The 26,876-nt window shown below is 38.4% G+C and overlaps 1 protein-coding gene across 2 annotated transcripts in view; it reads left to right on the top strand.

Moving 5' to 3' along the window:
* The window catches only part of RAD23B (RAD23 nucleotide excision repair protein B), a 39,156-nt gene extending 12,918 nt beyond the window's left edge, over positions 1–26,238 (top strand). Inside the window, exons 2-10 of one of the 2 annotated variants that reach the window (XM_075725930.1) lie at positions 3,685–3,766; positions 6,527–6,606; positions 8,738–8,982; positions 12,503–12,558; positions 16,397–16,524; positions 20,616–20,739; positions 21,890–22,017; positions 22,429–22,605; positions 24,470–26,238. In XM_075725930.1, coding sequence (XP_075582045.1) covers positions 3,685–3,766; positions 6,527–6,606; positions 8,738–8,982; positions 12,503–12,558; positions 16,397–16,524; positions 20,616–20,739; positions 21,890–22,017; positions 22,429–22,605; positions 24,470–24,583 — 1,134 coding nt within the window. In that variant the 3' untranslated portion in view covers positions 24,584–26,238. Of the gene's footprint in view, positions 1–3,684; positions 3,767–6,526; positions 6,607–7,025; positions 7,073–8,737; positions 8,983–12,502; positions 12,559–16,396; positions 16,525–20,615; positions 20,740–21,889; positions 22,018–22,428; positions 22,606–24,469 lie in introns of those variants that run through there. The other variant, XM_075725931.1, reaches the window with a different exon arrangement.
* Positions 26,239–26,876: the final 638 nt, after the last annotated feature.

The raw sequence follows: 26,876 nt of genomic DNA, 5'->3' as shown, positions 1-26,876 counted from the left end.
CCAAGCTGAGTGGTACAGTTGACACGCCACAGCGATGAGATGTCATCCAAAGGGACCTGGACAAGTTGGAGAGGTTCATGATGTTCAGCAAGGCCAAATGCAAGGTCCTGCACCTGGGTTGGGGCAACCCCCAGTATCGATACAGGCTGGAGGATGAAGAGATTGAGAGCAGCCCTGTGGAGAAGGGCTTGGGGGTCCTGGTGGATGAAAAGCTGGACATGAGCCAACAATGTGCACTTGCAGCCCAGAAAGCCAACCGTATCCTGGGCTGCATTGAAAGAAGTGTGGCCAGCAGGTCGAGGGAGGTGATTCTCCCTCTTTATTCCACTCTGGTGAGACCTCACCTGGACTACTGCGTCTAGCTCTGATGCCCTCAGCCCAAGAAGGACATGGAACTGTTGTCCCAGAGGAGGGTCACAAAAATGATCCGAGGGCTGGAGCACCTCTCCTGTGAATAAAGGCTGAGCGAGTTGGGGGTTTTCAGCCTGGAGAAGAGAAGGCTGCGGGCAGACCTTATTGCAGACTTCCAGTACTTAAGGGGGGCCTATAGGAAAGATGCGACAATCATTTTAGCAAGGTCTGTTGTGACAGGACAAGGGGTAATGGTTTTAAGCTAAAAGAGCGTAGATTCAGACTAGTTACAAGGAAGAAAGGTCTTATGATGAGGGTGATGAAACACTGGAACAGGTTGCTGGGAGAGTTTGTAGATGGCCCATCCCTAGAAACATTCAAAGTCAGGTTGGATGGAGCTCTGAGCAACCTGATGTAATTAAAGCTGTCCCTGCTCATTGCAGGCGTATTGGACTAGATGACCTTTAAATGTCCCTTCTAACCCAAACTGTTCTATGATTCAATGAATACTGCTTGCTGTTCAGCCATCATAATTACTAACACATTTTTTCTCAATTCCCTTGGCCCTGTAGTGTAAACTGCAGTTTGGCTATGTCAGGAGAGGAGTGCCACCTGCCAAAAGAATGAAAGCATAGCCCTGTCATTTGTGACAGACTTATGCAGAAGGTTTTGGAAGAGGGCAGTGCCCTAGGTCACTTGTAGTGACCTCACCTTGTTGTATGAAGAAGCACTGTACACGAGGTGGACAGCAAAGGCAAATGGATCGTTGGAATTTTACTGGCAGTATTTTACTACAGTAAATACCTTAAATCTTTCGCATGGATCCAATTACTGTGTAGTAATTAACATGCGTTTAGTGTGTCCTGACCTAAACTACCACATTAGCTGTTCAGACATTATTATTTGAGAGAACAGATTTTGGGTTTGTTCCTTGTAGGAAAAAGACACTAGTCTGGAATAAAACTCAAAACACTAAAATATGAGGAAGACAAAGCAGGCATTTGAAACCAGTAGCTTGATCAAGTACAGTGGACATGAAACAAGCCTTAATTTTCTCCCTCAAAGCAGATTATATCTACTGATCACATTACAATATTTGTTACAATTCTGTGACAAATATGGTGACTGTGAATGAAAGAAGCAGCTTTGAGACATCTTTCAGTGATTAGTACAAGTGCATAAATATATGAATAGGTAAGCAGTGTGTTAATTTGCCCTAGTGGGTGCTTAATTTGCCATAGTGGGTGCAGGACACTTAACTGGAATTGCCCAAAGTATCTAATACTTGAAGGTTCAGGAAGAACTGCTTGATGGCTTATCTGTGGCCTAAGAAGACTGTTCAGTTGTGAATGACTTCCAGCCTTAAATAATAATTTGGGAGGAATTCACAAATTAGATTTTTAGTTTTCAAGGAAATGCTCTTCTAAAATAGATGTAAATCCAGGGATAGAACAGACTTTTGTAAAGTAAGTGCATGAGGGCGATGATCCTATCAGTAAATTGCTAAAATGAGTAATGGTTTGACCCTGCTTGAAGACTTATGGATGGCAGTGACCTGCTGTTAGTTTTGCTGTGGAAAAGCAACTGGCTGGCTGGAGACTGATTCTAAAGCTTTTGGCAGGTGCTGGGATTGTGTGTATATTAAGAATACCAAGAGCATCCTTCCTCTGTCTGCTGAGGAAAAAAAGAGTTGGCTTCCTGTTTCAGTGTAGTCCCACAGAGGGAAATCATATGTTGTGTTCTGTATTCTTGTGTGGCTAGTGATTTAATCACGTACATCAGGTGTAAGCTTAGAGAAGAGGTTTGATTCTGCAGACCTCCTTTGCTGGGTCATGAAGCCTGGTAAAACAAATAGTCCTTTTTATGTGAACTGCTGAGAAGATGCAGCTCCGTTGTGAGCATTAAAGTTTGGTTCATCTGTTTTGGGCTAAACATCCAAACTGAATGGATTAGCCTGGTAAAGAGACTGATAAAGAAACATGGAAATAAAATCTGAGAGGAAGAGGGAGAAGTGAGGGGACTGGTGAAGGAAAAGGGGAAACATTACACAAGGGTCCAAGACGTTGTTAACAGAAGAATAAAATGAAGCCAGGAAGCGTGACTGGCAATGTCAAGTGGATGACAGATTTTAATTATGGCAAGAATCACAAAGGTCAGCTTCACAGTAAATATTTACCATTTACCACCTGAAAATACTGTTTCAGTGTATTTACTACTCAAGGAACCCTGACAATGAGCTACAGCTTTAAAAATTCACAAAAAAATGGTAATGTTGCAGCTACTTGCGGCACAAATAGTTGCCCGCCCATCTGATTAAGCTGTCAACATTTTCATGTGCTTAGCTGGTTAAGTAGCTAGGTATATGCATCTCCATTGCAGCGTTTCATGAAAAAACCTTATGAATATTCAGGAAAAAAAAAAACTTTAGAAGATGGTGTTAGTTTGTAGTAATAAATTCATAACAGATTGGTTGTCTTTGTTTTACACATATTGTGAGTGTCTGTTAGGGAGCAAGAATGAATATTTGTATGCAGGCAGTTTGTCTTAAAAGATGATTTCAAACGTACCAATACAGAAATCCTTTATCTCCTCAGGATAGCGTTATGCAGTCTTTCTGGAGAATACAGGCATTCTGATAACATAGCAACTAACACAGTGTCTTTTGAGCTATTGCATGTGATGCTCTGAAAGTCCGGACTGTATGTCAGTGGTCTGTGTAAGCAAGTAAATAAGGCAAAATACTTTCATGTGTAGGCTTAAAATTGCTATGCAGAGCTCCAAAAATTACGGGGGAGGGGAAGGAGTTGAAAAGTACTTCTATAAAATGAACAGCTGGACAGTTTGCACAAGTCTTTGCATATCAAGGCTTCAAGTCATTCCAGTGAGTTAAATCGAATGGCATAGTGACCTTACCAAATAAACCCAGGCATTCCCCAAAGAGTTGTTATGATGAAGAAAACCATCAGCTGTGTATAGCATGTGTACCCCCTGCATTCAGAGAAAGAAGAGGGAGGGGAAGTGGGTCAGTAGATAAAAGCATTTTTCCCCAAATTTCTCAATTATTCACTATGTTGTAAACTCATACTTAAAGACTTCTCATGGAGAAATTACTTACCTAATTTGCTTGAGCATGGGAGATTATTTGGGACGGGAACACATTGCTCTGCAAGTGGTTACAGTGACATCTTTGGAAGACATGTATTCGACATAATCAAGATATGACTTAAAACTACTTTTTAGTATTTAAAACTTAGAACAAAGTGTACTTAATTGGGTTTGTATTGTGAAACTTCGTTTGTTTTTTTTTTCATTAAGACTGTTTCTGTGCTTTAGGTGAAGGCACTGAAAGAGAAGATTGAATCAGAAAGGGGGAAAGATGCTTTTCCAGTAGCTGGCCAGAAATTAATTTATGCAGGTAATGGATATTCTGAAGATACTGTACCGGAATCTACCTTATTTTTTATGTTGTTCTTTGACTTTACTGTGAATGTTAAGTGTTCTAAAGATTATAAACACTGAAATGCAAACAGGTTAAAAAACCCCCCACCAAACACAAAACCAACAACAAACAGCATTGTCAAAGGGGACTCTTAATTTTGAATCGGATTTTTTCAGGTTTTAGTACATACGTGTCTGTTGTTATCTCTGCTCTTACAGCATTATATCCTAACAGCTTTAGTCCTAGGTGGGGTACGAAGTAGAAATAGCTTTTGTTACAAGAAATCAAGATATAAGCAGATCACATCTCATCTTCTGGGTTAACTCTTTTCTTTTGTTCGGCTTATGCTGTGTATAGCTGAAGTGTTCCTGTATATACCTCAGAGAATTAAAAATCAGATTATTTCTTTTGTATTAACAAAAGAAACCCACCACCAAATCCTTGCTATAGAAAGGTACTTTCAATACTTTTAAGCTCTGTCATTAGAAACATGTATTATGTGCTAGCAAAAAGCAGGCTAATGTCAGATAAAGACATGAAATTACTTTATTTGAGCTGATACAGTTCAAATTTTTTTGGCAGTATTTTTTTACTGTTTTCTTCCTGGCTGGTCCATTCTGGCACTGATACACAGATGCAGTTGTTTGTTCTCACTTCTTGTCAGAACTTAAAAAGTTATATTCTAGTACCCCCTCTAGTGCTTTTTCCTCTCAAATGATGCTTGAAAGAAACTTTAGTGGTCGTCTTATTTCTTCAGTGTACTGCTTTGTAAACAGTATTGGTTTTCCACTTCTAATAAGCTAGTAAGCTAAAGCCACTGATCACAATAGAAAGATGCTAATGGCAGAGAAGTTGTGAGTCTCTCTGTGTTTGTACGGACTCCTTAGGACTATGTTTCTTAGCAAGTTCTGTGTTCCTTGTACTTCAATGAAAGGAATGCACATCAAGGAACATGAAAGTAAAGTCACATGTATAATAAAGAAATATGAACAGGGTAGAAGGCCTTGTGCAATACATGTAATTGCATGACACACTTAATATTATGTTTTTGTGATTAAAAAAAAATCAAGGGTTTTGTAAGATCATATGATGTGACTTCAGTATTTTCAGAAGCCAGAATTTATCTGCAGCATTGTATAATCCTCACAAGCAGTAAGAAATGTAGGGAATAAGATTTAGAATAGAAAAACATCCAAGGATTGATTTGTATTTTTTTCTTGGACAAGAAAGACAACAAGGTTGTACTGATGACATTTTTACTTTGATTAAAATGAGCTTTAGAATTTTCATAGTTTGGTAAGGCAGAGTGATATCCCAACTGAACCTGATTAAAAGTATACCATTTGTTATTAACAATGGTTGCACTTTTTTTTTAAAAAAGGTTATGCTGACCAACAGTGAGGTAGATCTGTTGTGTTGTCATTTACAATAGGGTAAAGTCTAAAAACCCTGAGAGGGTTGTGTGCTGAGAAGATAGGATGTCTGCATATATACATTGTGCAAGCTCCTTCCCCAAAGTGCCTATAGCCCAGAAAATTGTAAGTAAGCCTGTGTAGGTTCTGAGTTAGATGCTGCACCATCTGACTTGGGTATTACTACTACAACTGCAGTACATATAATACGTTCCTGAGTATTTGACTTGCAAGATAGGTGGAAGCAGTAGAGAGGAGGACAGTGCCACCTCATTTGTGTTCTGAGTGCCATAATGCACATGCATTGCTTGATTTCCTTGCAATCATCAGGATAAGGATGTGTCCTGCTAGTTACAGTTAGGTGGGGTATTCCGCTATCAGTGAGAATCATTACAAAAATGTGTATTTTCCTCTTGAATAGCGAAACAGTCTTTGGCACATCTTCAGAAAACGAATCAATTAAAATCGAAAAATATTTCCTGAAAAGTTTTGTAGTAGAAGTAGGTGCTATAAAACTCACTGAAATACAGACTTAATTTTCTGATTTTTGGTAATGCATCTAAATCAGCTTATCCTAAAAGAAAAAAGTCTGTGTGGTTTAATGTGTTTCTGAGTTCTTGTAGACATGAGACATAGTACTTTGCCATAGTGCCATCTCTGCTTATGAAACAACAAAAGTGGTAGTATAACAAACCAATGTTTCTGGTTTTGTCTGATCTTTTTTTTTTATATATCCTTCTGTCAAGGTTGCAGGATATAGAATGATTCTAGCTTTTTCTAATGCTTTAGCCTTTTAAGAACAAATTTTTAAAGTTGCAAAGTCACAAACTTATCTAATGCAGATAAACTTAGTCTGTGGCAGGGAACTGTAGATAGTTTACTACATCTGAAGAGCAAATAGAAGATAAGCAGGAAGGAATTTTCTTACTGTGTCTAGAGTGTGTGAGCAGGCATAAGTTACTCAGTTAAGCTTATTGTATGCTAAAGCCTTTCCTCTACATTACTTGTATCTGTGTTACAGGTCCAGTAAATCTTTCTCTAGATTTAATGCTTCTGTTTTAAATGATTTGAAGTGTCTTCCACACTTATGGCAACAGCCTTCAAGCTAACTAGTACTGTGGACATCATAGGAGGAAAATTACTTGCAGCTCTACTGCCAAAGCTTAATAGCCAAAACTGGTTTTGTAGGGTTATTAATGTTTATAAATCTTCATGAAATGTGTTTTTGTGGGGTTTTTTGGAACTGCGTTTATATGAGGGAGTCCCAAGATGATCTAATGATCTCTTAAATAACTTCTTAATTTGTATCTATTTAATTTGCCAGGTAAAATCCTTAATGATGATACTGCTCTTAAAGAATACAAAATAGATGAGAAGAACTTTGTGGTGGTTATGGTGACAAAAGTGAGTAGTCCTTATTTTTGAAAAGGAAATTGCATTCATTTCATTACTTTTTTTCATGTGATGAGTGATTGTATATGCCTATCCTTAAAACCAGTGGAATTTGATCATGTGAAAGTTTTGGTCAATGGTAAAAATAAATGCTTGTGTGAATAGATACAAAATACTGCTTCACAATCCTAGTTTGCCTATGCTGATTGTTGTTGCTGTTCTGTGCTCAATGTTTACATCAAAGAAAAAACTTGCCAGTGGCTGATTTTACTATTTCTTCTTTCTTGTCTCTCTGTGTTGTTTTTCCAGTGATACTATTAAAAGGAGGAAGGGAACCTAAATAGTTTATTACTAAGTCCTCTGTACAGAACTCTTCCAGTCTTGCCATGCTGCTTTTCAAAACTCATGGCTGTTTCTTTTGTCAGGCTCAACAGCTTAAACCAGTAGAGAAAGGATACATATGCCAATCAACAAACCTGTGAGTTTTGAATGACTGCAGTGGCAAATTAAAGGGAATGACTGTGACATGTATTTGAAGAATCTCTCCTCTTAACCAGTCACCAGGTTGCTGCTGGCAATCAAGCCATTGATTTTCTAGGCATTCCAGACCCTTGGGATCTTAATAAAACTGGCTTCATCTCTGTCTTGAGATACGAAGTGAATTTTGGAGTTAGAGGTCCTCCTTCTGACAAAGAAAACATATATCAGTTGCCCTTCACTTCTATCTGGTATTGGCTCATTAGATTCTCTGTTTGAATCTAACTGTTACGGCTGTCTTCCTGAACAAACAGCGTTCTACTCTGCGGTTTGCCTGGAGAAGAGGCATTTATCAGTACAAGAAAACTGGTGCAGATGGGATTTCAGACTACAGCTTTCATTTTGTTTATAAAAGAAGGAACACAGACCTCCATGAAGAACTGTTAAATGCAGTACCTTCTTATATTAAAGGACCTGTGTTTCGGAGTTGGGCATTTATTCAGTATTATGGTCTTTTTGCTAAGTCTTTAAGCTCAGTTTCCCTTTCCTTGATTCTTTTCTGGGTAAGACATGCCCTGTCACTTAAGCACAACCGCTAGCTTTGTCTGATGCTCAGATGTGTTCCAGTGTTTTTCTCTGAATGCTTCTTAAAATGTTCTTTATTGTGCCTGTCATGTTGGAAGCTATTAATTCTCAAGCTCTCCTTTCCTTTCAGACAAAAGGAGGAAATAAATTTTTCCTAGTTTAAGAAAACGTTGTCTGAAAGTGATTCACCTTGAATAAGTAATTGCGTTTTGTTAAGTTCAACTATTTTTCTTGGTAAGGTAGAGATGGGGTCAGTCTTGTCAATCCTTAAGGATATTCTCGTGGGTAAGGGACTACAGTGATGCAGGTTTCAAAAACGTCATTCTGTACCTTAGCTGGAAGTTTCATTCTGAGAAGTGTGATTTCTATATAATGGGATTAATACTGCATCCAAGCAAAATTCATGTTTCCATTAGAGATGTGAAGGTTAAATCACAATTACAGGCAAGTATTACGCACTCTAAATTTGTTGCTGTAGATTTCATAGTCCTTGACTCTGCTGGATTTTTGGTGCTCAGGTATGTGAAGTGTTATTTATGTAGTGCTTTGAATGTAAAGAGTGCATAATTAAAGCTTGTTGCAGGTTAAGTTTAAATTTTTAGCATCTCATTTTCCAGCAAATAGCATTCATAATGAAATGTGATTTCTGTCTTTATCACCTTTTTCCAAATTTGAGTGGTGAGAAAACCTTATGCTTTTTGTGCTTGTCCGATGTCTTTTGACAACTGTTCTAGTTTCTTCTGAAAAATGCGCTTTTGTAAAACACAAGATTGTTTTCACATTTAGAGTATTGTGGTCTATAAAGAATTAGATCTTATCTTTGCATTTCACTTCATACTCAAATAGTGTGACTGCTTAGGTGTCCAAATAAGTACTTTAGCGACACTATCAGTTGCCTGTTTAAACACAATAAAAGGCATTATAGATTTAATGTCTTGCAAGATTTTAATGTTATGCTTGATGTTGAGGCAGCAATGTCAAACACAAATGGTCTTAACAGCACTTAATCAATGTGTTGACTATAGAAAGCATGGATTTAAGGAGCTTTGTGCTGTGTCTGAATTCTGTTGTCCTCCTATAGCCCAAAGCAGCAGCTGGAGCGACTCAGCCGTCAAATGCTACTACCACTATTAGCTCAACAACTGCAGCTCCCACACCAGTCACTGCACCAATCCCTGCTGCTGCCCCTGTGCCAGCTCCTGTCCCTCCACCACCAGCACCAGATGCAGTTGCTTGTGAATCTGCACCTGTGAGTACTCCTAAAGAAGAGAAGCCAGCAGAAAACCCACCTGAGGCACCAGCTGCTGTCAGCCCATCAACTGACAGGTATGAATGAGTCTCCAAAAATGGCTTCCCTGTCCATTTCTGTTGCTTCTAGTTTAGATTTTAAGTTGAATTTTCCATTACAGTGTTAGTCCAATCATTTTCTCTGTTCTCCATAACTTTTCTTCTTTCTTAACTGTAACTTCAGTCTCTGGATCAAGTGTAACATTACTGATGGTAAGAAGTGCCCCTCTCCACTTACACTTTCTCCTGTGGGAAGTGTGGTCTTGGGACTAAACCTGTGGAGCGGAGAGTTAAATGCCACAGGAGTTGTGCTCCCGTTAGGCATTTCAGAGTTACTGTGGCACAAGTTTCTTTTCAGACTGAGGGTATTCACCTGTGTGGGGATCTACTGTTCACAAAGCTCTTAAAGACTGTCCTGTTCATAGACCTCTGATTGTTTTTTGAATCATGTTGGTTAGATTTGAACTGTAAGTTCGTTATTGCTTAAAAGTCTCTTAATTTCTGAAAAGAGATTTTTCTTCCAAAATGTAGGAGATAGTATTGCTCTTAATCATGTGATGTCTTAAAGCTACAACTTAACTTGTTCTGAATGCTCCTTGGCCCATCTGCAGATCATTGTGTGAGTTGGGATAGCTTTTAACCTCAGTTCTCTACTTTTCAGAAAATCAAAGGGAAGTCAGAGGTTTCATACCTGTTGTATGCTGTGGCCTTTTTTTTGCTCACTTTAAGTTGCTTAAGTACTGCATGGGATAAAAATGTTGTTAACTCTAAGTCAGTGGCCCTTGAAGTGCTGCATAGCATCAAGTCTTCATTTTTCATACACTGTTTTTCAATTATTTGTGTGTTATATATGTGAATACTGGTGCACAGGACATTAATTTTTAAAGTGGTTGTATTTAAGCACCATCAAATACTGATTTGGTGATAAGAAAACAAAACTTGGAATTGCCTAATATCTTGAAAATGTCATCACAAATTTCTTGGACTAAATACCCTAATTGATGATCTTATTTTGCAATTTTGAGAAATGGAGGTCTTTTTAAAATGGAATACAAATGAAGTTTCATTTATCAGTTGAATAACTTTGGATTTTTTTAACATTAATGGGTGGTGGTTTTTGCTGCTCACTTTGTCCAGTAGGTTCAAAGATCAGATTAAATCTTTGATATTGAAACAGTGCTTTCCAGGTTTTCCATGTACAGATTACAGTGTTGTAAAACTGCAGAAGGGAGCCTCAGTGTACATACTTAACAGGAAGCAAGAGAATAATTTAACAGTAGTTACCACCACTGCCTTGACTTCAGTGAGTGCTGCTTGTTTCTGATTTGCTTTAGAAGTTAAATTACTAAGGCTGGTGAAGGTCTATTGAGCCCTGGCCAGACAAGCTGGTATCCTGTTTCGCCTTTGATCTTTTTCAGTTGTAAATCTTACTAGTGATAGATACTAGTGAAGCATCCTTGTTGGAATAAGTTTTTTCTTACATAAAAAAATGCATCTCTGTAAATGCCTTGTTAGATTTTAGTGGCATCTTCTGAAAATTGATTCAGATTAATTCACTTGCTTATAGGAGTTGCTGACTCTGGTAGCCTGGTAGATGCGAGGCTGCTGCAGCTCCATGTCCCCAGGTCTATCAAGTATCAAGATTGAACATGTATTCCCAGTACAAACACACAATATGTATGTGCTTACATGCATAGGTAAACACAGGCAGAAAAAAAACAGCACTCAAGCAACCACACACCACCAGCAGTCGTATCATGTTCCCCTCTGGCTACTTAGGGCAAATCCCACTAGTGCAAAATCCCACTAGTGCAAAATATGTATGTACAAACATACAAATGAACAGTATGAATTTCTCCAGTAGCTGGCCTTAGACAGTCTATTCTGATAGCTGGCTCCTAGATCTCCCAGTCTGCCAAGGTTTTGGTACCTGGGTGTGTGACTGCCTGAGCCCTGCAACACTGCTCTAGTTGCTGATACTCAGATTCCCTTTGCACTCATACACACGCACACACACACAAAGGATCCATCCAGGAGCTGGCTGTAGACATGCACTGAACCTGGTAGCTAGTCCCTGGATCCCCTGGTCTCACAGTTGCCTCATTCATGGACACACAAACAGGTCTCTCCACTAGCTGGTTGAGGCCTGTGTCCTTACCAGTAGCTGACCCCCAGATGTTACAGTCTTTCAGCAGCGCCTCTCTCAGACCCTCCAGTGTCTCCAGCAGCTGACTCTGACTTACAGGCATTCAATACATGGCTCTCAAGCGTCTTGCCCTACTCACTGTAGTCAAACTTGATGCTCACTGGTGATTACACACACACCAACATATGCATCCACTCAGAATATGCATGCACCGTAGTCTGTTCAGTTGCTGACATCCCAGGCACATGGAACCCTCTGGTCCCTTCTCCAGTTGCTGGCACTGAGACTTCCACGGTGTCTGGTCTCTGCAGTTGCTGGCTCCACAGACGTGTGGATCCCTGTGACTCATGGTTCTCTGTCTAGTTGTGGGCACTTAGACTTCCATACAAACACATGTGTGTAGAATAGAGACACACACCACCACCACCACCAAACCCCCGCAGCATGAAAAACAGTTAGAAATTGAATTCAATTAGAAGGCAGGATGGACTGGTGATCAGGTGTAGGGCATGGCCAGGCAAGTGCTGTTTACATGTGACTGGCCCTTTTTCTCTTTTTGCTCTCTTTACCCATGCTTTTCATCTGCAGGGTGCCTTGATGCTTCCCTTTCCCTGCCTTTGGTTCTTCCCTTAGATATCCCATAGTAAGTCTTGCACAACACCCAAATGCTTTTTCCTGGCACCCCGTGATGAGTCGCACCACCCTGTAGGCAATAATGCCCTTGATCTGTAAGGAGACCTGGAGAGCCTCTTCCATTGACTCATCAGGGGTGTCACCCCGAGACCAAGGGGCTGATGCTTTAAGTTGCAGCCCTGGGAGAAGCCAGGAAAGGGTCACCCTTGGCTCTGACTGAGTTAACTGGGGTACCTCTGCCTGGTGGTGTGCCTCTGTGTTCCTTGATGTTCATGGAGGTGAGCCTTTAATCCTGTAATTTAACAGCTTTGATAACTTGAGGTGGAGTAATTGCAGGTTTTAGCAGTTTATATTGCTGGGAAAGTAGGATACTGAGATTTTAATAAGGGCTTGCCACTGACCTCCTTGGGTCCTTATTGCGGTCAAACTAGTGACTATGGGGAAGCAGTTAGTGAGACTGCTCTATGCTTTTGAAAATCCACCTTGTTCTCCCATCCTTTAAAGCATTCAAGCAAGCAGATGGCTAATCCCTGAGCAGATGGGCAAGAGCCAAACTATTGGGGGGTAGGGGGGAACGTTGGCCTTGTGTTAAAAATGGTAGCATTGTAAGTTTGTAAAATCTGGTCTCACTGTAAGACCAAAAGAGAGCTCTTTGGAAAGTTTTGTTGGTTTTTAGAAACAAAAGGGGCTATTAGAGTTACAGCTGCTGCTGCTTTTTTTGAAAAACAGGAAGTTTTCCAAAGTTTTGTAATTACCATTGCACTTGTCTTCATCTTACAGTACAACAGGTGATACATCTCGATCAAATCTTTTTGAGGATGCTATAAGTGCACTTGGTAAGTGGAGTGTTTTTTTAATGTAGACATTATTTTGGTGCAGCAGAAACAAATGACGGATTAGCAGATGTTGACATTCTCTTCTGTATCTGTCATTGTTAAAGTTATAATCAAAGTACTCTTTTCTAAGACCTGAAGTTGGTATCTTAGAACCAGCATCAAGAACTTCTTTACTGAAGAATATTTCACTTCATATATTTTTATTGTGTAAAGGGAAGATCCTTATCATTCCTGGTTTTTTTCCCCGTTTGCCTCAATTTCTCTTCTAACTATGCAGTTTAAAGTGGCTTGACTAGAAGACTGGATGTAAATATGTATACGCTTTTCTTTTCACTTTTGCTTCCCAGTGTGCAGGTCTGATAAAATGGCTGCCTTTATTATTTACCTGTTCCAGCTTTGACAGTACTGTCTTTGGACACATTTAGATTAGCTGACTTCACCAAATCTGCTGCTATCTGGGTTGAGGAATAATGCCTCCATATACTTATAGTCAATTCACTTTCCTTTTGACAGTTTAAATTTCTTTGTTTCTCAGTGGAATACACAGGGTAAAAACAATAGGAAGTTCTGCCCCTCATTTATGCTGATTCTGGTAGCCAGGAAATTACTAGGCAAACCCACAACTCCTTACTCCTATTTAAATTTTTTGGAGGGGATTTTTTTTTTTTTTTTCTTCAAGTGTAGCAAATTAAAGCACAGAAATAAGGGGGAGGTGTTTTGGGTTGGTTTTTTTTGTCTTATCTCTGTAAACATTAAGCTGCAACTTGGTACAAAAAGTTAAACTAATTAAAGAGTTTCACTTACATTTTTTTGTAGTGGTGTGTGGGTATATTGGAGGCAGGTGTTGTGATTAAGCAGCCCAAGGTGATTGAGGAGCAGTAGTAATGTTTTATGTGTATTGGTGGTAGCCACCAGGTTTAGTCTGTCTAACTGCATCTTAGGTCTTATGTTATGACGTACTGTTTTAGGCTGAAGAAATGTATGAGCTGAAATAGCTGATAGATACTGTAGGAGACAACGAGTTCTGTTGCATTTTTAAAGTGACTGCTGCTACCAAACGTGCTGCAGGCTTTAGTAACCATTCATTATACCTTAGTGGCCCAGATGTGGTCACCACAAAAACTCATATTAATAATGACCAACAAGTTTAATTAAGCTGGTGGTCTTGATTCAGTTATCTTCAGAATTGAAAAAAAAATCTCCTTTCAGTGTAGCAGGAGAACATCACCTCACCATCCATTTTGTATGAAAGTTCTGTGATTGGTATCTGATACAGTAAACCCCCACGTCCCTAACAGTTTGGAAATAACAGGCATTGAGTGTGATTTCCTGGGTAAGCATTCTGCAAGGGTTATATGCCAGAAAATTTTCAACTGCAAAAGGCATCAACTCTGTGGTTCTTTTTCTTTAGAAACTGTCTTAAAAGGAATTTGCTTGCACAAATTCATGTAGTATGTTTTTACATCCCAAGTAGGATCCTAGGCATGTTCTTACTATGGTTTTTCAATTACATTGTCTGAAGATAATTGACTTCACTTTAAAAACACAGATTGGTTTCTACTGATTTGCTTTGTTTTCTGTTAGATATGCTGACTGAAAACTGATGTGGTTTTGTGTGCTACATGAAGATCTGCATGTCTTGCCGTTCCTGTGCAACCATATCTTTCACCGGAGCAGCTTAAGCTTTCTTTAGGGCATGCGACAGGAATTATTGTGGGGAGTGTGATGAACTGGATTTGAAAGTTAATCCAGCTTTAAAATGTTATTTGAAAGACAAAATCAAAGAGCAGAATGAGTTCAGTATTGACTTCACAAACATTCCAAGTAGCAGTAAGTAGAGATAGGCCTGACTGTGTATCATGACATTGCTGGTGTGCAATTCCTGAATTATTACTCTTGGTCTTACTTTTGCACAACTTAAGTAAGTAGACTGTGTATGGAGTACATGTGCCTAAATTCGCAGTAATTCTGTTTCCATCTTTGGCTTTTAATTATGGCTTATGTAGCAGTCTGTCCAGAGCAAGTTGACCTTTTTGCATCTTTTTTTTTCTGTACCAAATCTCTCGTACTATTCTAGTGTCTACCTAGCTTATATGGAAAGAGCACTACAGAAAGTTTAAGTAGTAACTAATTAGATCAAAAGGTGTTCTGTCTGCTGTTTACCTTGATTAGTTTGCTGCCAATAGTAAGGGTAAACTGGTGCTGTGTAAGAAAGAACATGAGCAGTAAGTTAAGCAAAATCACTGTGTTGGGACAATTGTTGGCTTGGCTTTTTTGCTTCTCTGAAGATATGTACAGAAATATGTATTAAAGCAAAGTTTAGGTGGGTTTTTTTTTATGTCTTTGAAAAAATGAAGGTAGATGTAAAATGATTGATCTTGTAGTTGTATATGAAGACATGAACTTACCATTCCTTGAACTCAGGTTGGCACTATTTTGAAGTCTGAGCAATAAATACTCAAATTAGTCAAGGATTGTAAATCCACTATTTATATTTGTGGATAATGCACAAGTATCCTTGGACTAGGGCTGTTTTATTGTCTGTTCTTGAGTATATTGCCCTCAGTCATACATCCATTGATTATTTAGAAGCATTCTTTAAAAATCAGGCAATGTGGTTGTGTTAATGTTGGCTTGAGTTAAACACCTTCTCCCTTATTTTCTTTGGTATTTTCTTTGGTTCTTTTAATTGTGACTTATTTGTCTTAACGGAGTAGCTCTAGCAGTATTTGTTTCCTCTACTTTTTTAATATGTTGTTTTTTATGGTGACTGTTAATTATTTAACTCTTCTGCCACTAACTTGCTAGTGTTACAGACTCAGTCGTAGGGCTCCACTGAGACCAGGAATTCCTTTATCCAAGGAAGGAGATGGTATTTTAATGCCTGGGGTTTGGGGTTCCCCCCCATTTTTGCATGGGAAGATAACAATTTATAATAGAATAGTTATTTTTTTGAATTGTTAAACTTGGTGTCTGCTTTTAAGGAAGGGACATAAAATGGATTATGAAAAGAGATAATAATTTTCCCTATGATACCATTAGTGTAGTGATCAGTTGTCCTTAAATTGCTCCATATATGGTGTGTGTACCCTTTCATATTGATGGCTGCAGGTGTGGGTCAGTTTCAGTCCATTTATGCTGTAAGAGGTGGGCGATTTGACATGATGGATGTCTAGTCAAAATATGCATGAACTAAATGAGATAACTTCTCCTGAACCTTCATTGAGGTCTTCAGTGACTTTCCTAGATATAAGTTTAAGTCTGTCTGACTTCAGTGGTTCCATGTTAAGTTGATTAAATGACTTCAATCGTCATCACCAGCATGTAGCAATATAGAGTTGTAACTTGGTCACTATTTGTCATCTGTGTAACCATAGCATAGTGTAAAGTCTTTTTTTTTAAAAACAAAAAAACTCAACGGCTAACAGTTTGACAGGCAGATATCTGCCTAGAAAGCTTAATTTCCAAACTTACACTGCAGGAGATTTTTCTTGATGACATCAGGAATTGAATATTAGCTGTGAGGATGCCCTTGACCTTAAATGAAAGCATAGAGCGGGAATATTATTTCAATTACGAGTACAGAAGTATCACAAGTGCTGCTTTTTTCACTAGAAGTTTGCATTGTGTTCATTACCCTCTACTATTCCAATCAAGTGCATAATGAAACCACCAGAATATATTTGGAGTTAAAGCAACAGAACCATGGCAAGTTTGATATGAGCTATTCTTTACTGTGAACAACTCAGATTTGGGTAGAAATGAAATTTATCCATTGAAACTTTTTTTGTGCTTTTTTTGCCTTATCCCCTTAAAATCGTGGTCGTGTTACTTCTAGTGACAGGTCAGTCCTATGAGAATATGGTGACTGAGATCATGTCAATGGGCTATGAACGAGAGCAAGTAATTGCGGCGCTGAGGGCCAGCTTCAACAACCCTGACAGAGCAGTGGAATACCTTTTAATGGTAAGCAGTTTATTTTACCTACATCTTGTTCTTTCACTTTTTATTTTGTCCTCACTAAGGAATAATTTTAATTTTGATTTAATTGTTATTTTGAATATGATCCAATTGGTGAGAGTAAGATGTTTTCATAGAGGAACAACATCTCTAAGCAGAGCATCTGGAAGGCTGAGATTCGGATTTTGAGGGTTATAATGCGCTATAGGAAATACTGAAGTCATCTGTAACTACCTCTGTCGCTTCTTTGCTTTTATTCTTTGTTGATTTGCATGGATATGTATGTAATATATGTCCAGTTACAATGATAGTTTTAACTGCCAATGGCTGGCTCAAGGAATGATTTTGTGTCACATCTTAGTGACAGCATTAGTTCTATTTTTGTATTAGTATCTGTAACATCACAAAGGCATTTTTTTAAGTTCCAGTTCATTGTTTTTACTAATAATGCATGGTGTTCTTGGTAATATACTTTCCAAACAGGAAGGTTTGAGAGTTTTTTTGAAGTGTGCTTAATTTAACTGGTGTTTTAATTTAAGCAGTGTTTTGGAGAAGAAACAATTTCTCACTTGATAGATATAATTTGAAAGGTGAAATGAACTTCATTGGCATGAGAGGAAATAGAAGAGTAGCTTCACTTTAATGGAAATCTTGTGAGTTGTTTTAGGGGCTTTTGGCTTACTTCTCATTGTATACCTTATTGTAACCACCAGAGAATCTGTCTGGGAGCTTGTTGCTTAATCAGTATTTCTGGTGTGTTTAGGTTTGCACTCTAGCATACCATTTTTTCTCTGCTGTGGTTTTTCCTTGTTCCAAATCCGCAATTTATTAAAATCTTGAAGCCAGGTATCTTGAACCAGGCCTTGCAAAATATATGCAAATTGAATTTCTGATAGATTGATATGAAAACTGGCATTTTTATCTCCACTTACAAAACTTTCCTTTTGTTAATAAAGTCTTTCTTCAGTAGTTACAACTACAAGTCACTGGTGTGCTTGCTACTTACATTAATGATCCTAAGACTTTGTAACCTGCAGTTTTTAAACAGACCACAAGTGTTTTGAGTACGTTAATGTAAAAAGTTCTGTTCTCATCTAGTATTAGGCCAACGAAAGGTGATGAATACTGTCTTGCCCTAAGGGCGAATGCAGTAGCTCCCATCTGTCTGCCATAAGTCTGGAATCTCAAACATTTGTTTTTCATGCCTTAAAAATGTTGATTTTACTGTTCATTTAGTCTGTACATATACCATAAATCCAGTGCCTCCTGTAAGAGCTGGGCTTGCTGTGCGTATGCCAATCATATACAGTGCCTGTACACTCAGTCTGGTACTTCCCTGCTCTAGGTTATTTCTGTTCAGGAAGTCCTGAATAGAAGTAGAGCATCCCTGGGATGGAGTTCAACACATGGCACATCTGCCAAATAGATTAAGTCTGACTGGTGTCATCAGTTCATTTCTACTCCTTCAGCAGGTTGTGTTTAAAATGGGTCCTGTTGTATAAGCTGGTTCCTTCTGTTTCATGTTATCCTTTACTGAGAATATCTTTTCTCTGTTCTTCTTCCTGCTGGAAAAGAGTGGAGAGGAACAGTCTTGCTCTTAGAGTCCATATTAGCTGGCAGACTTCTGTTGTCCTTCTAGAAGAATCCTGTTGCTGCACATGGTCTTTCTAACTGTTCTTGATCTGCTTGGGTCTAAGTATGTTCCGTATCATCCTGCTGCATCAGAAAAGCTTCTCTTTAGTTAATACTGGTCCATTGATGACACTGTTCTTTGACCCTCTACTTTACCTGCCTCCAAACCATCATCAGTGTTATCTTTTATATAATCTGCAGGGTAGAATTAGGATTTTGAGAGCTGTAAGTGTATACCACTGTCCTGGTTTAAAGAATCAGTACACGAAAGGTACCTGTAAAGTGTTGGAAAGAAGATGTCAAGAGAGTATCTTAAAATGTAGCTGTTCCTTAAATGAGCCCTGAAGATTCCACTTGTTCATGGTTCAGATGACAAGCTGCTCAGTTTTCATGGCTTCATAGCTGAGGATCTAGATGTAATCCTGTGGTCCTTGAGCTGTGGTCATGGAAGAAGGTTTCAATTCCAAAAGACGCCGTTTCTTTTTCGATGCCCCAGACTCATCTTTGGAGGATCTCTTTTTGACCCAAGGATTTCCTAACCCTTAATTAGGCAGGAGTCCTGTCTTTCCTCCAACAACCAGACCATTGGTTGCAGCCTCTTAGTTTGGAAATGTTTAGGAAGCATTTCTTTACTGTGAGGGTGGTCAAACACTGAACAGGCTTCTGAGAGAGGTGGTCGATGCCCCAAGTGACAACATATGCTTGTGAATAGCTGAAATGAACCAGTAATTTCATAAGATTTACCCAAGTTCCCACATTATACTTAGATTCCCAGAAATGACTGATTTGATGGGAAAAGGTATTTAAGCAGTGCTCTAAGGCACTGATAAGAGAGAGTTACCTCAAAATTATGTGATGAATGGAATTTTCTTCCCCCTCTGTGGAGAGAGGGATGTGTAGCAAGCTGATCAAGCCATGTAATGGTAATGAAGTGTGTGACGGAAAACTTGCATTTATTCTTCTGAGTGGCTTAAATGTGGACTTGATGATTAGGTGATTTGTACCTTGATGTGCTTCTTATCTCACAGGTAAGGCACAGTTTTGCCTGGAGCACTGTCCAGTTCTCCCTTCCTAGATGTGGCCTTTATATTAGCTGTGTATTTGTCCTTTTTGTTCAGCTATAGTGATGAATGTATCATGTGAAGAACATGATGTTATAGCAGGATTTTTAATCTACGTTACCTGCCAGTGATTTCCATGGTAGAGTTGCCAAACCTCTTCACTGTCTGGTTACACTGAAGTTCTGTGATTATTTCCACCCACCCTGTTCCTTATGTTTTGTGGTTCCCAAACTGAAGGCTACCTTCTTCATCTGAGGCAGGTGAAATATATTCAGTTACACCAGTGCTGCTGCCTTCTCAGACTTATCTGGATTGAATATGCTGGAAGACTAGAAAAACAGAATTTTTTGATGCCCTGGAAAATGAGTGATGTGAGCTAGAGGATCTTTTGTAGTCTTGCCTCTTTGGCGTTGGGTTTAACATTGCTCCCCCCACTGTTACTCTGTGTGTATCAGGAGGTTTACTGCTCTGTGGAGTCTGTCTCTTTTGGGTTCCTATTGGGCAACTTCCCTTGCCTCTACCACCAGGGCTTGTAGTCATAAAGGAATCTTTCTTGGTGTCTGTCCCGTGCCAGGCTGCCTGAGTTTCTAGGCTTCAGGGAGGAGGATGGAAAGGACAAATTTGGTGCAGCAGTTCAGTGGCAGTGGGGAAAAAGCATGGTTAGGGTGGGAAGTTTGAAGGATTCCCATGCAGGTGAAAGGTAACAGTACGGTCTGTCTCGGTTATATAACCCACATTCTAATGTACTATAATTGGGGTTTTTTAGATTTGTCAGTTTCATCCCCCTGTGCAATTAGTTCCTATGTAAAGTTGTTTGCACATGCAAAATAAAAAGCAAGTTAACTGGTTTTTTTAACTGCTAAAATTTGATAACATACAGGCCTTTTCACACTTAAGATACAGTAAATGACAGTTATCTTGCTGTTGTGTTGAGGAAAGAGGTCCAGAGAGCCGTGTTCTTAAATTTCTTTGTAATTTCTTGCCAGATTGTATGGCATCTATAATCTCACTGTTAGCATTCTCTTACTGTAATGTAACTTTGTTTGTGTAACACTATAACATACTATAACAGTATATTTAGTTTAACTTCTTCACTCATATCAAGTATCTTAGAACAGGATTCAAAGCAAGTATTCATTTATGGAGTAAAATGTATTTTAACCTGATGCAGTGCATGCTTTACTCTCTACCTATACAAATCACATGTTTTTCTTGTAAAAAAAAAAATTCTCTTTTTGCAGTATTCTCTTCCAGTTGTAAATGCATATCTATCACAGCATGTTGCTTTGTATTTGCAGTGAAAGCATTGATGTTTTTTCCTTCATTCTGAAAACTAAATAATACATATAGTAAACCAAATATCTTTTAGCATTCTGTAGGTAATTATATGAACTGTGGCTTTAGGGTATACCCGGAGATAATCAGGCTGTGGCTGAACCCCCTCAAGCAGCAAGCACTGGTGCCTCTCAGTCTTCAGCAGTGGCAGCAGCAGTAGCAACTATACCTACGACTACTAGTTCATTAGGAGGTAAGAAATGTTATATTTGAGAGGATGTATAAACACACACAGTTAAACATTCTCTGCTTCAGTGAATTTTAAGTTCCTGGTGCTTGTGAACTGATCAAAGTGAATTGGGTAAGAGCTGTAACATGGAAATGCCAACTGTGGTACTTGCTGAGAACAAATGGCTTGTTGTACGTGGATATATCTAGAATAAAGCATGAAGTTTCTAAAAATGCTGTGAACTTGCACAGTTCCTTTGATTCAGTATTCTGGTTTAAATGTAAGACCACAAATGTGGAGGGGGTTGTGTTTTCTCTAACTTAAACTCTGGCTTCCTACTTCTGTGGCTAACTGTGCGCTGTTGACTGTACTATACTAATGCATTTACCACTTGGAAGTATCAAGGGAGAAACCTGCAATAAGGCTGTGAGGTGTAGCACCTGGGAGACCTACCCATGACCCAGGACTCCTCACTCAGCAGCGCAGCACATGGACAAAGTGGTTGGTGCCTGCTGAAAAGAACTCTGTCTTAAAGGGAAATAAATACATGAAAGGAGCATAATGAGGAGTAGGAGAGGCTTATCTTAGGCTGTGGCAGAGATGGTGTTCAAGATGTAAGTCTTGATAGAGGCCAGAGTGTTAAACATACAGGTAGTAGTGACAGGCACACATGATATCATTCATAAAGAGAGAATGGGGGGAACTGGATATTTCAGAACATTTCAGACACTGCTGCATTCATGGCAGTACCTAATAGTATAGGATATATGGGAAGGCAAGAGTTACTTGAAAAGGACAGAACTGACCTATTGCAGGAGGTAAACTCTGTTGCAGGCATAGAGACAAGACAGTAGGCTGGGTAGGTCTCTCTGTATGAGGTTACTCAGAGATGAGACATAAAAAGAAAAGTGCTGGAAATCAAGGACAGAAGGCTGTTGCATCTTAAAAGAAGGCTGGGTGAAAAGAAAATGCGTTGTTTAACATTAGTATAAAGAAGTCTTGCTTAAAGCTAGAGTAGGTTAGTGTGAGGAAGCAAGGTCTTCTGTTGTTCAGTGAGAGGGGTGTATTGTCCACTTTCATGTCCTGCTTCTGTCTACAGTTACAGTGTAGGTATGTATTTTATTAAGAATCTTGGTAACTTTTAAAGAAACATGTTATCTTAACTGATTTTCAGGACATCCACTTGAGTTTTTACGAAATCAGCCTCAGTTCCAGCAGATGAGACAAATTATTCAGCAAAATCCTTCTCTGTTACCAGCATTGCTACAGCAAATTGGACGGGAAAACCCTCAACTACTGCAGGTGAATCTTACAACAACAAAATAATGCTGCTAATTTTGATTTAGCTTTACAAGAAAGGGATATGTTGATGTTAACTGGGATAGTGTGTTAATAGCAGTTACAACATTCTGTTGTAGGCTTTTCAGCAATTGTTACTGTACAGAACATACTTTCTGTGACATTAGAAATGAGTCTGAGTCTCTTTATAAGAGGTGCAAAGGGTATCAGGAAGAGGAAAGGGTCACTGCAATTGAACTGAAACATGAAATTGTATTTCTTATGGTTAGAATTAGTAATTTTTCTCTATGCACTTTTTACACATTCTTTTGACTTCTTCAGAATTCAGTGAAAATATTTTTACTTGTGTGTTGGCAGGCTTAAACATGCTTTATTTCAATATATTTATTTCTTTTATTCTCCCATGCATCACAGCAAATAAGCCAACACCAGGAACATTTTATTCATATGTTGAATGAGCCAGTTCTAGAGTCCCGCCAAGGTTTAAGTGGCAGTGATGATAGTGCCAGCACTGGAGGAGTAGCAGAAGCTGGAAATGGTCATATGAACTACATTCAAGTAACACCTCAGGAAAAAGAAGCTATAGAAAGGGTGAGCCTTTCTTCTTTGAAATGTTGCTTGGCTGTTGCTGTAGGGTGTTGACTCTGGTGCATGCTTAAGACATGCCTTAACTTAAACTTTGTTTATGCTCAGTAGTTCTGCTCAGTAGTTTTTGATATATTTGGTATTTCATAGCTGTTGTAGTCTTGTTTCAAATCACATCTCTTCTTGATTTATAGCAATTGAGTCTAAAATCTCTCAAATCTGTCTTACTGAGAAGATGCAGAGCCTTTTAAGTGATCAGAAGCCGTCTGTAATAATTGATGACTGAATGGGTTTCCCTCAGGGATGGGAACTCAGGCAGTAATTCCTCTCGCAAAAGCCTCAGACGGTACTGATCTAGATCATGCTGTGATAGGTTTCCAGGTACAAAGGTGTGTCTGCATGAGCACTGTTCGCAAAGTACTTAGGTAGTAAGAGCTCTCATAGTTAAGTAGCTTAGTTGAAGTCACTACTTAACCTAGTTATTTGTCTATCCATGAGAATTAGTTAATTATAGCTTTCTAAAAATACAGGTAAACATGTCTATAAAAATATACTTGGGGCGGTATATTGCATTAATAAATACTGTGTGCAACACTGACTAAATATGGATTTGCATAGATGGCAATGCCTCAGAGATTTTTTCGTAGAACAAATTGCAAAGACTTATGTCATACTGTGGTAGTGTTTCTGTATACCAAAGACAGTGTTTTTCAACTGGCAAAACAAAAGGTTATGTAAGGATCATCAGAAAAAGATCAGTTTTAATATAGGTGTCAATTCTCTAGATCTCAAGGAAACTGACAAATAATAAAATTAATCTAGTAAAACTGTTTGTCCATGTACTTCTTCACAGATCATCCTCTCTAGTGTGCTGCATTTCCTTCTAAAACCATTTTACGCAGTAGAGCATCACCTCTACAACCCATTCCAAAACCCAGCAGAGACCTGTATGCTTCTTCCCCTTTCCATGAAAGACACACCTCAAAATCTAGGTGTCTTAGTATTACAGCTGACACATTCATGCTGCTTGTAAGCATGAAATTAAATCTAAGAATGGTTGATAAGGGGTAATAGGACATACTTTCTTGCAGAGATTTGATCTGCCCTATATGTAAAATGCCTTGCAGGTGCTGTGAGGGTTTTAAGAAAAATCTCCAAATGGTTGTATATACTTGCCTTTGGCTAAAACAAAGATTGGTTTGCCAAATGTCTTTAAGTGCAGGCTAAACCCGTTGCCCTTGGCACAGTAATAAGCTCTTCTCCAGTATTCTCCTCCCCTGTTGTCATTGTGTCCCAGACATTAATTAGTTCCTTGACTTATGAAAAATAGATTGCTCTCAACTTCTCATGGCTGCAACATATAGTCAATTTTTAAAAAAGTGAAAGTCCAGTTGATACAGTTGAAAGTATAGCTTAATGCCATGTGTTGGGCTACCTATTAGTGATCACAGGCTGGGGGGAGCTTTTGTTCCATGCAACTTCTATTAAAACTCCCAAGCTTTGTATAATTAATAGTTTAAAATGGGCATTGTTTAAAGCTTTTTTTTTTTTCTGTAGCAGTGCAATGTGACGTTACTTCCTGACATTACTGTGACCCAAGTCTGTTTTAGTGACTTACTGTAGCAGTGAAAGAAAAGTGATATGTTTTATGGTGCTTCATTAGACTCATTCAAATCACTTTTTCAAGTGAGAATTCTGTTTACTAAAGACAGAGGCAACACCCTACTCTTTGCTCACTAAAGATTGTATTGTGCTAGGCAGCAATGTTTGTTTCAAGAAAGCAGTAATTGTTTAAGTGGCATCTCAAGATACTAGACATACAAAGCTTAATATACAAAATGTACTTTCTAAATGTGTTTCTTTTCTTCAGTTAAAGGCATTAGGATTTCCTGAAGGACTTGTGATACAGGCATATTTTGCTTGTGAGAAGAACGAAAACTTGGCTGCCAACTTTCTCCTACAACAGAACTTTGATGAAGATTGAGAGACTTTTTTTTTTATTTCACACCTCACACCAGTGCATTACACTAACTTTGTTCACTGGATTGTCTGGGATATTTGGGCTTATATTCATAATGCTTGATGTATGGTATATGGGGAGCCGGGGAGAAGAGAATATAGGAAACAAAGAAAGCAGCAAGTATGTCTGCTTTAAATTAGCAGATGCAGAAAACCACACAGTGTAAAATAGTATACAACCAAAAATCAGCTTCTGCAGATTAATTAGTTCCTTCTATAAAATGTAGGTTAACTTTTTCTAGGTTTTCACTCTTTTAACTGTACTAGTTCCAGAAATGTAGTGTAATGCCCTGCTTCACGTTCCTTTCTACTTAGTATTGGTATTGGAAGTAGCCTGTGCTACCTAGATTCTACAATCTATATTTCATGGCGACACTGGATAGCAGCTTTGTGAAATCTAAAAGATCTGAGCACATGTAAACATGAATGCCAAAGTATGGGTATTTTGCTTTTTCAGATGTGTTAAAGTAGAGCAAGCAGCTCAGTATTTTGTTTAATGCTGGGTTAATACAATGTTGGCTTTTTTTTCAAATGAAAAGCCATTTCAATTAAAAGCGTCTTGATCGTTGAGAAACACCCCCCGTCCCCTTTGCCCCCCTCAAATGAGCTGAGAAGCTATATACATACAGGTAAAATTACTATCCTATTTACAGCTTTTCTTTTTGGGAAAAATGATAGATATCTAACTACTGTTCACTTCAATGTTATGTTGCAGTAAAAGTTTTAAAAGCAATAGTTTGCATGTTTGGTTTTGTTATATGCGCTCTTGTGAATTGAATATTCTTTTTCTGCCAGCAAACAAAATGCAAACTTCATTTTTGTCTGCTGCAATGAGACTTTTATCAAATCAAATTTCACCTTCCTACCTTTGTTGAACCGGCTTTTACAATACAGCTGCAAGCATCTCTGATGATATTGGCATTCTGTTGCTCAAGTAGATTGTAATGATCAAGCTATTTCTGTTCAGTGAGGACTTTTTTGGGTTTATTCACTTTATGAGGAATAGAAGTTCATAACTCGAGATATCAAGCAAACAATCAAGTTATTCCAACCCAAAAGAATCTGCACTCATACCTTTTTGTATTGGAAATGAGCTCTGGTTACAGAGTTTTGAATCTTACTTCTTGGTACCTACTTGTCACTTATTTTGTCTATTCATCATAAAATGTAACAATCTTCCTTTTAATATACCTTGACTTTTAGAGACAATTTTGCCCATCATTGCAATGCTAGCAATGAAAACAAATTCTAATTTAATCTAAAGCTATTATGTGCAACATTTGCTGAATACAGCTTGGGGATGTTTTGAGTTTTTACTGTTGTACATGAATTACAAATTTATCTCTACAGGAACCAAGAAAATATTATTTATGGTACAGTACTGAGCTGTTGTACCACTAATGATATTAACTATTTAGTGGTATAACTAAAAAAATATTTTCTGCTTAGGTTGTGTATCAGTGGATTAACTACTTAACTACTACTTAAGCTCAAAGTACAAGACTGAAACATTTGTATTTGTGTTTTGTTTCTTTATTGGTTGGCCATAGTCTGTTAAATAATTATCTGCACAAAATAATGAAATGTATTAAAGCATTTTACTTTTTCTTTCTGTCCTTAGACCTCTGTGATGTTTTTCCAGACAGTGTGTATTTTAATTATTCAGATTTTATTCTTTTAAAATTTCATAGGTGTGTAATGTCTAAGTGATCAGTAGCACAACCCAACTCTGTCAGTAAGGAGAGGGGATATCGCTAACTAGAAAATTAAGTCATTCACAATGCTTTCATTTTAGAGAAGTTAACATTAATACCCAAGTCACCCAGTAGGCTTCAGCTAAATAGGATTCTCAGTATATTTATGGACTGGAAGAGATGGATTTTGATTTAACACTCTGCAGGCAAAAAGTGGCTATTTGTTATCTGTAAAAGGACAGCTGCCAGGTGCTTGAAAAATGCCAAATTGATACAAGGACTTCTTGAATGTTCTTTACTACATAGCTAATAACTACCTAAGACAAAAGTTTTTAGTTTGTGGGAGTCTTCTGTACTGATCAAACCACTATCAGAAATAACCATTCCTTCTCAAGGAGGATGGAGAGTAATACAAGAATGTCTGTGGGTGTTTCAGTCAACTCCCTCCAATTTTGATTCTGAAATGTTTGTTTATTATAAACGTATTTGAATTAAAGACTGTTGAGCTTGGTCTTTGTAAAAAAAGCTAGTAGCTTTGGTCATTTGTAACTTTGTATGCTGAGT

This window comes from Pelecanus crispus, chromosome Z (genome assembly GCF_030463565.1).
Source record: "Pelecanus crispus isolate bPelCri1 chromosome Z, bPelCri1.pri, whole genome shotgun sequence".
Lineage (NCBI taxonomy): Eukaryota > Metazoa > Chordata > Aves > Pelecaniformes > Pelecanidae > Pelecanus > Pelecanus crispus.
Note: the sequence above shows the minus strand (reverse complement) of the source record. Positions and strands in the feature narration are given on the sequence as shown.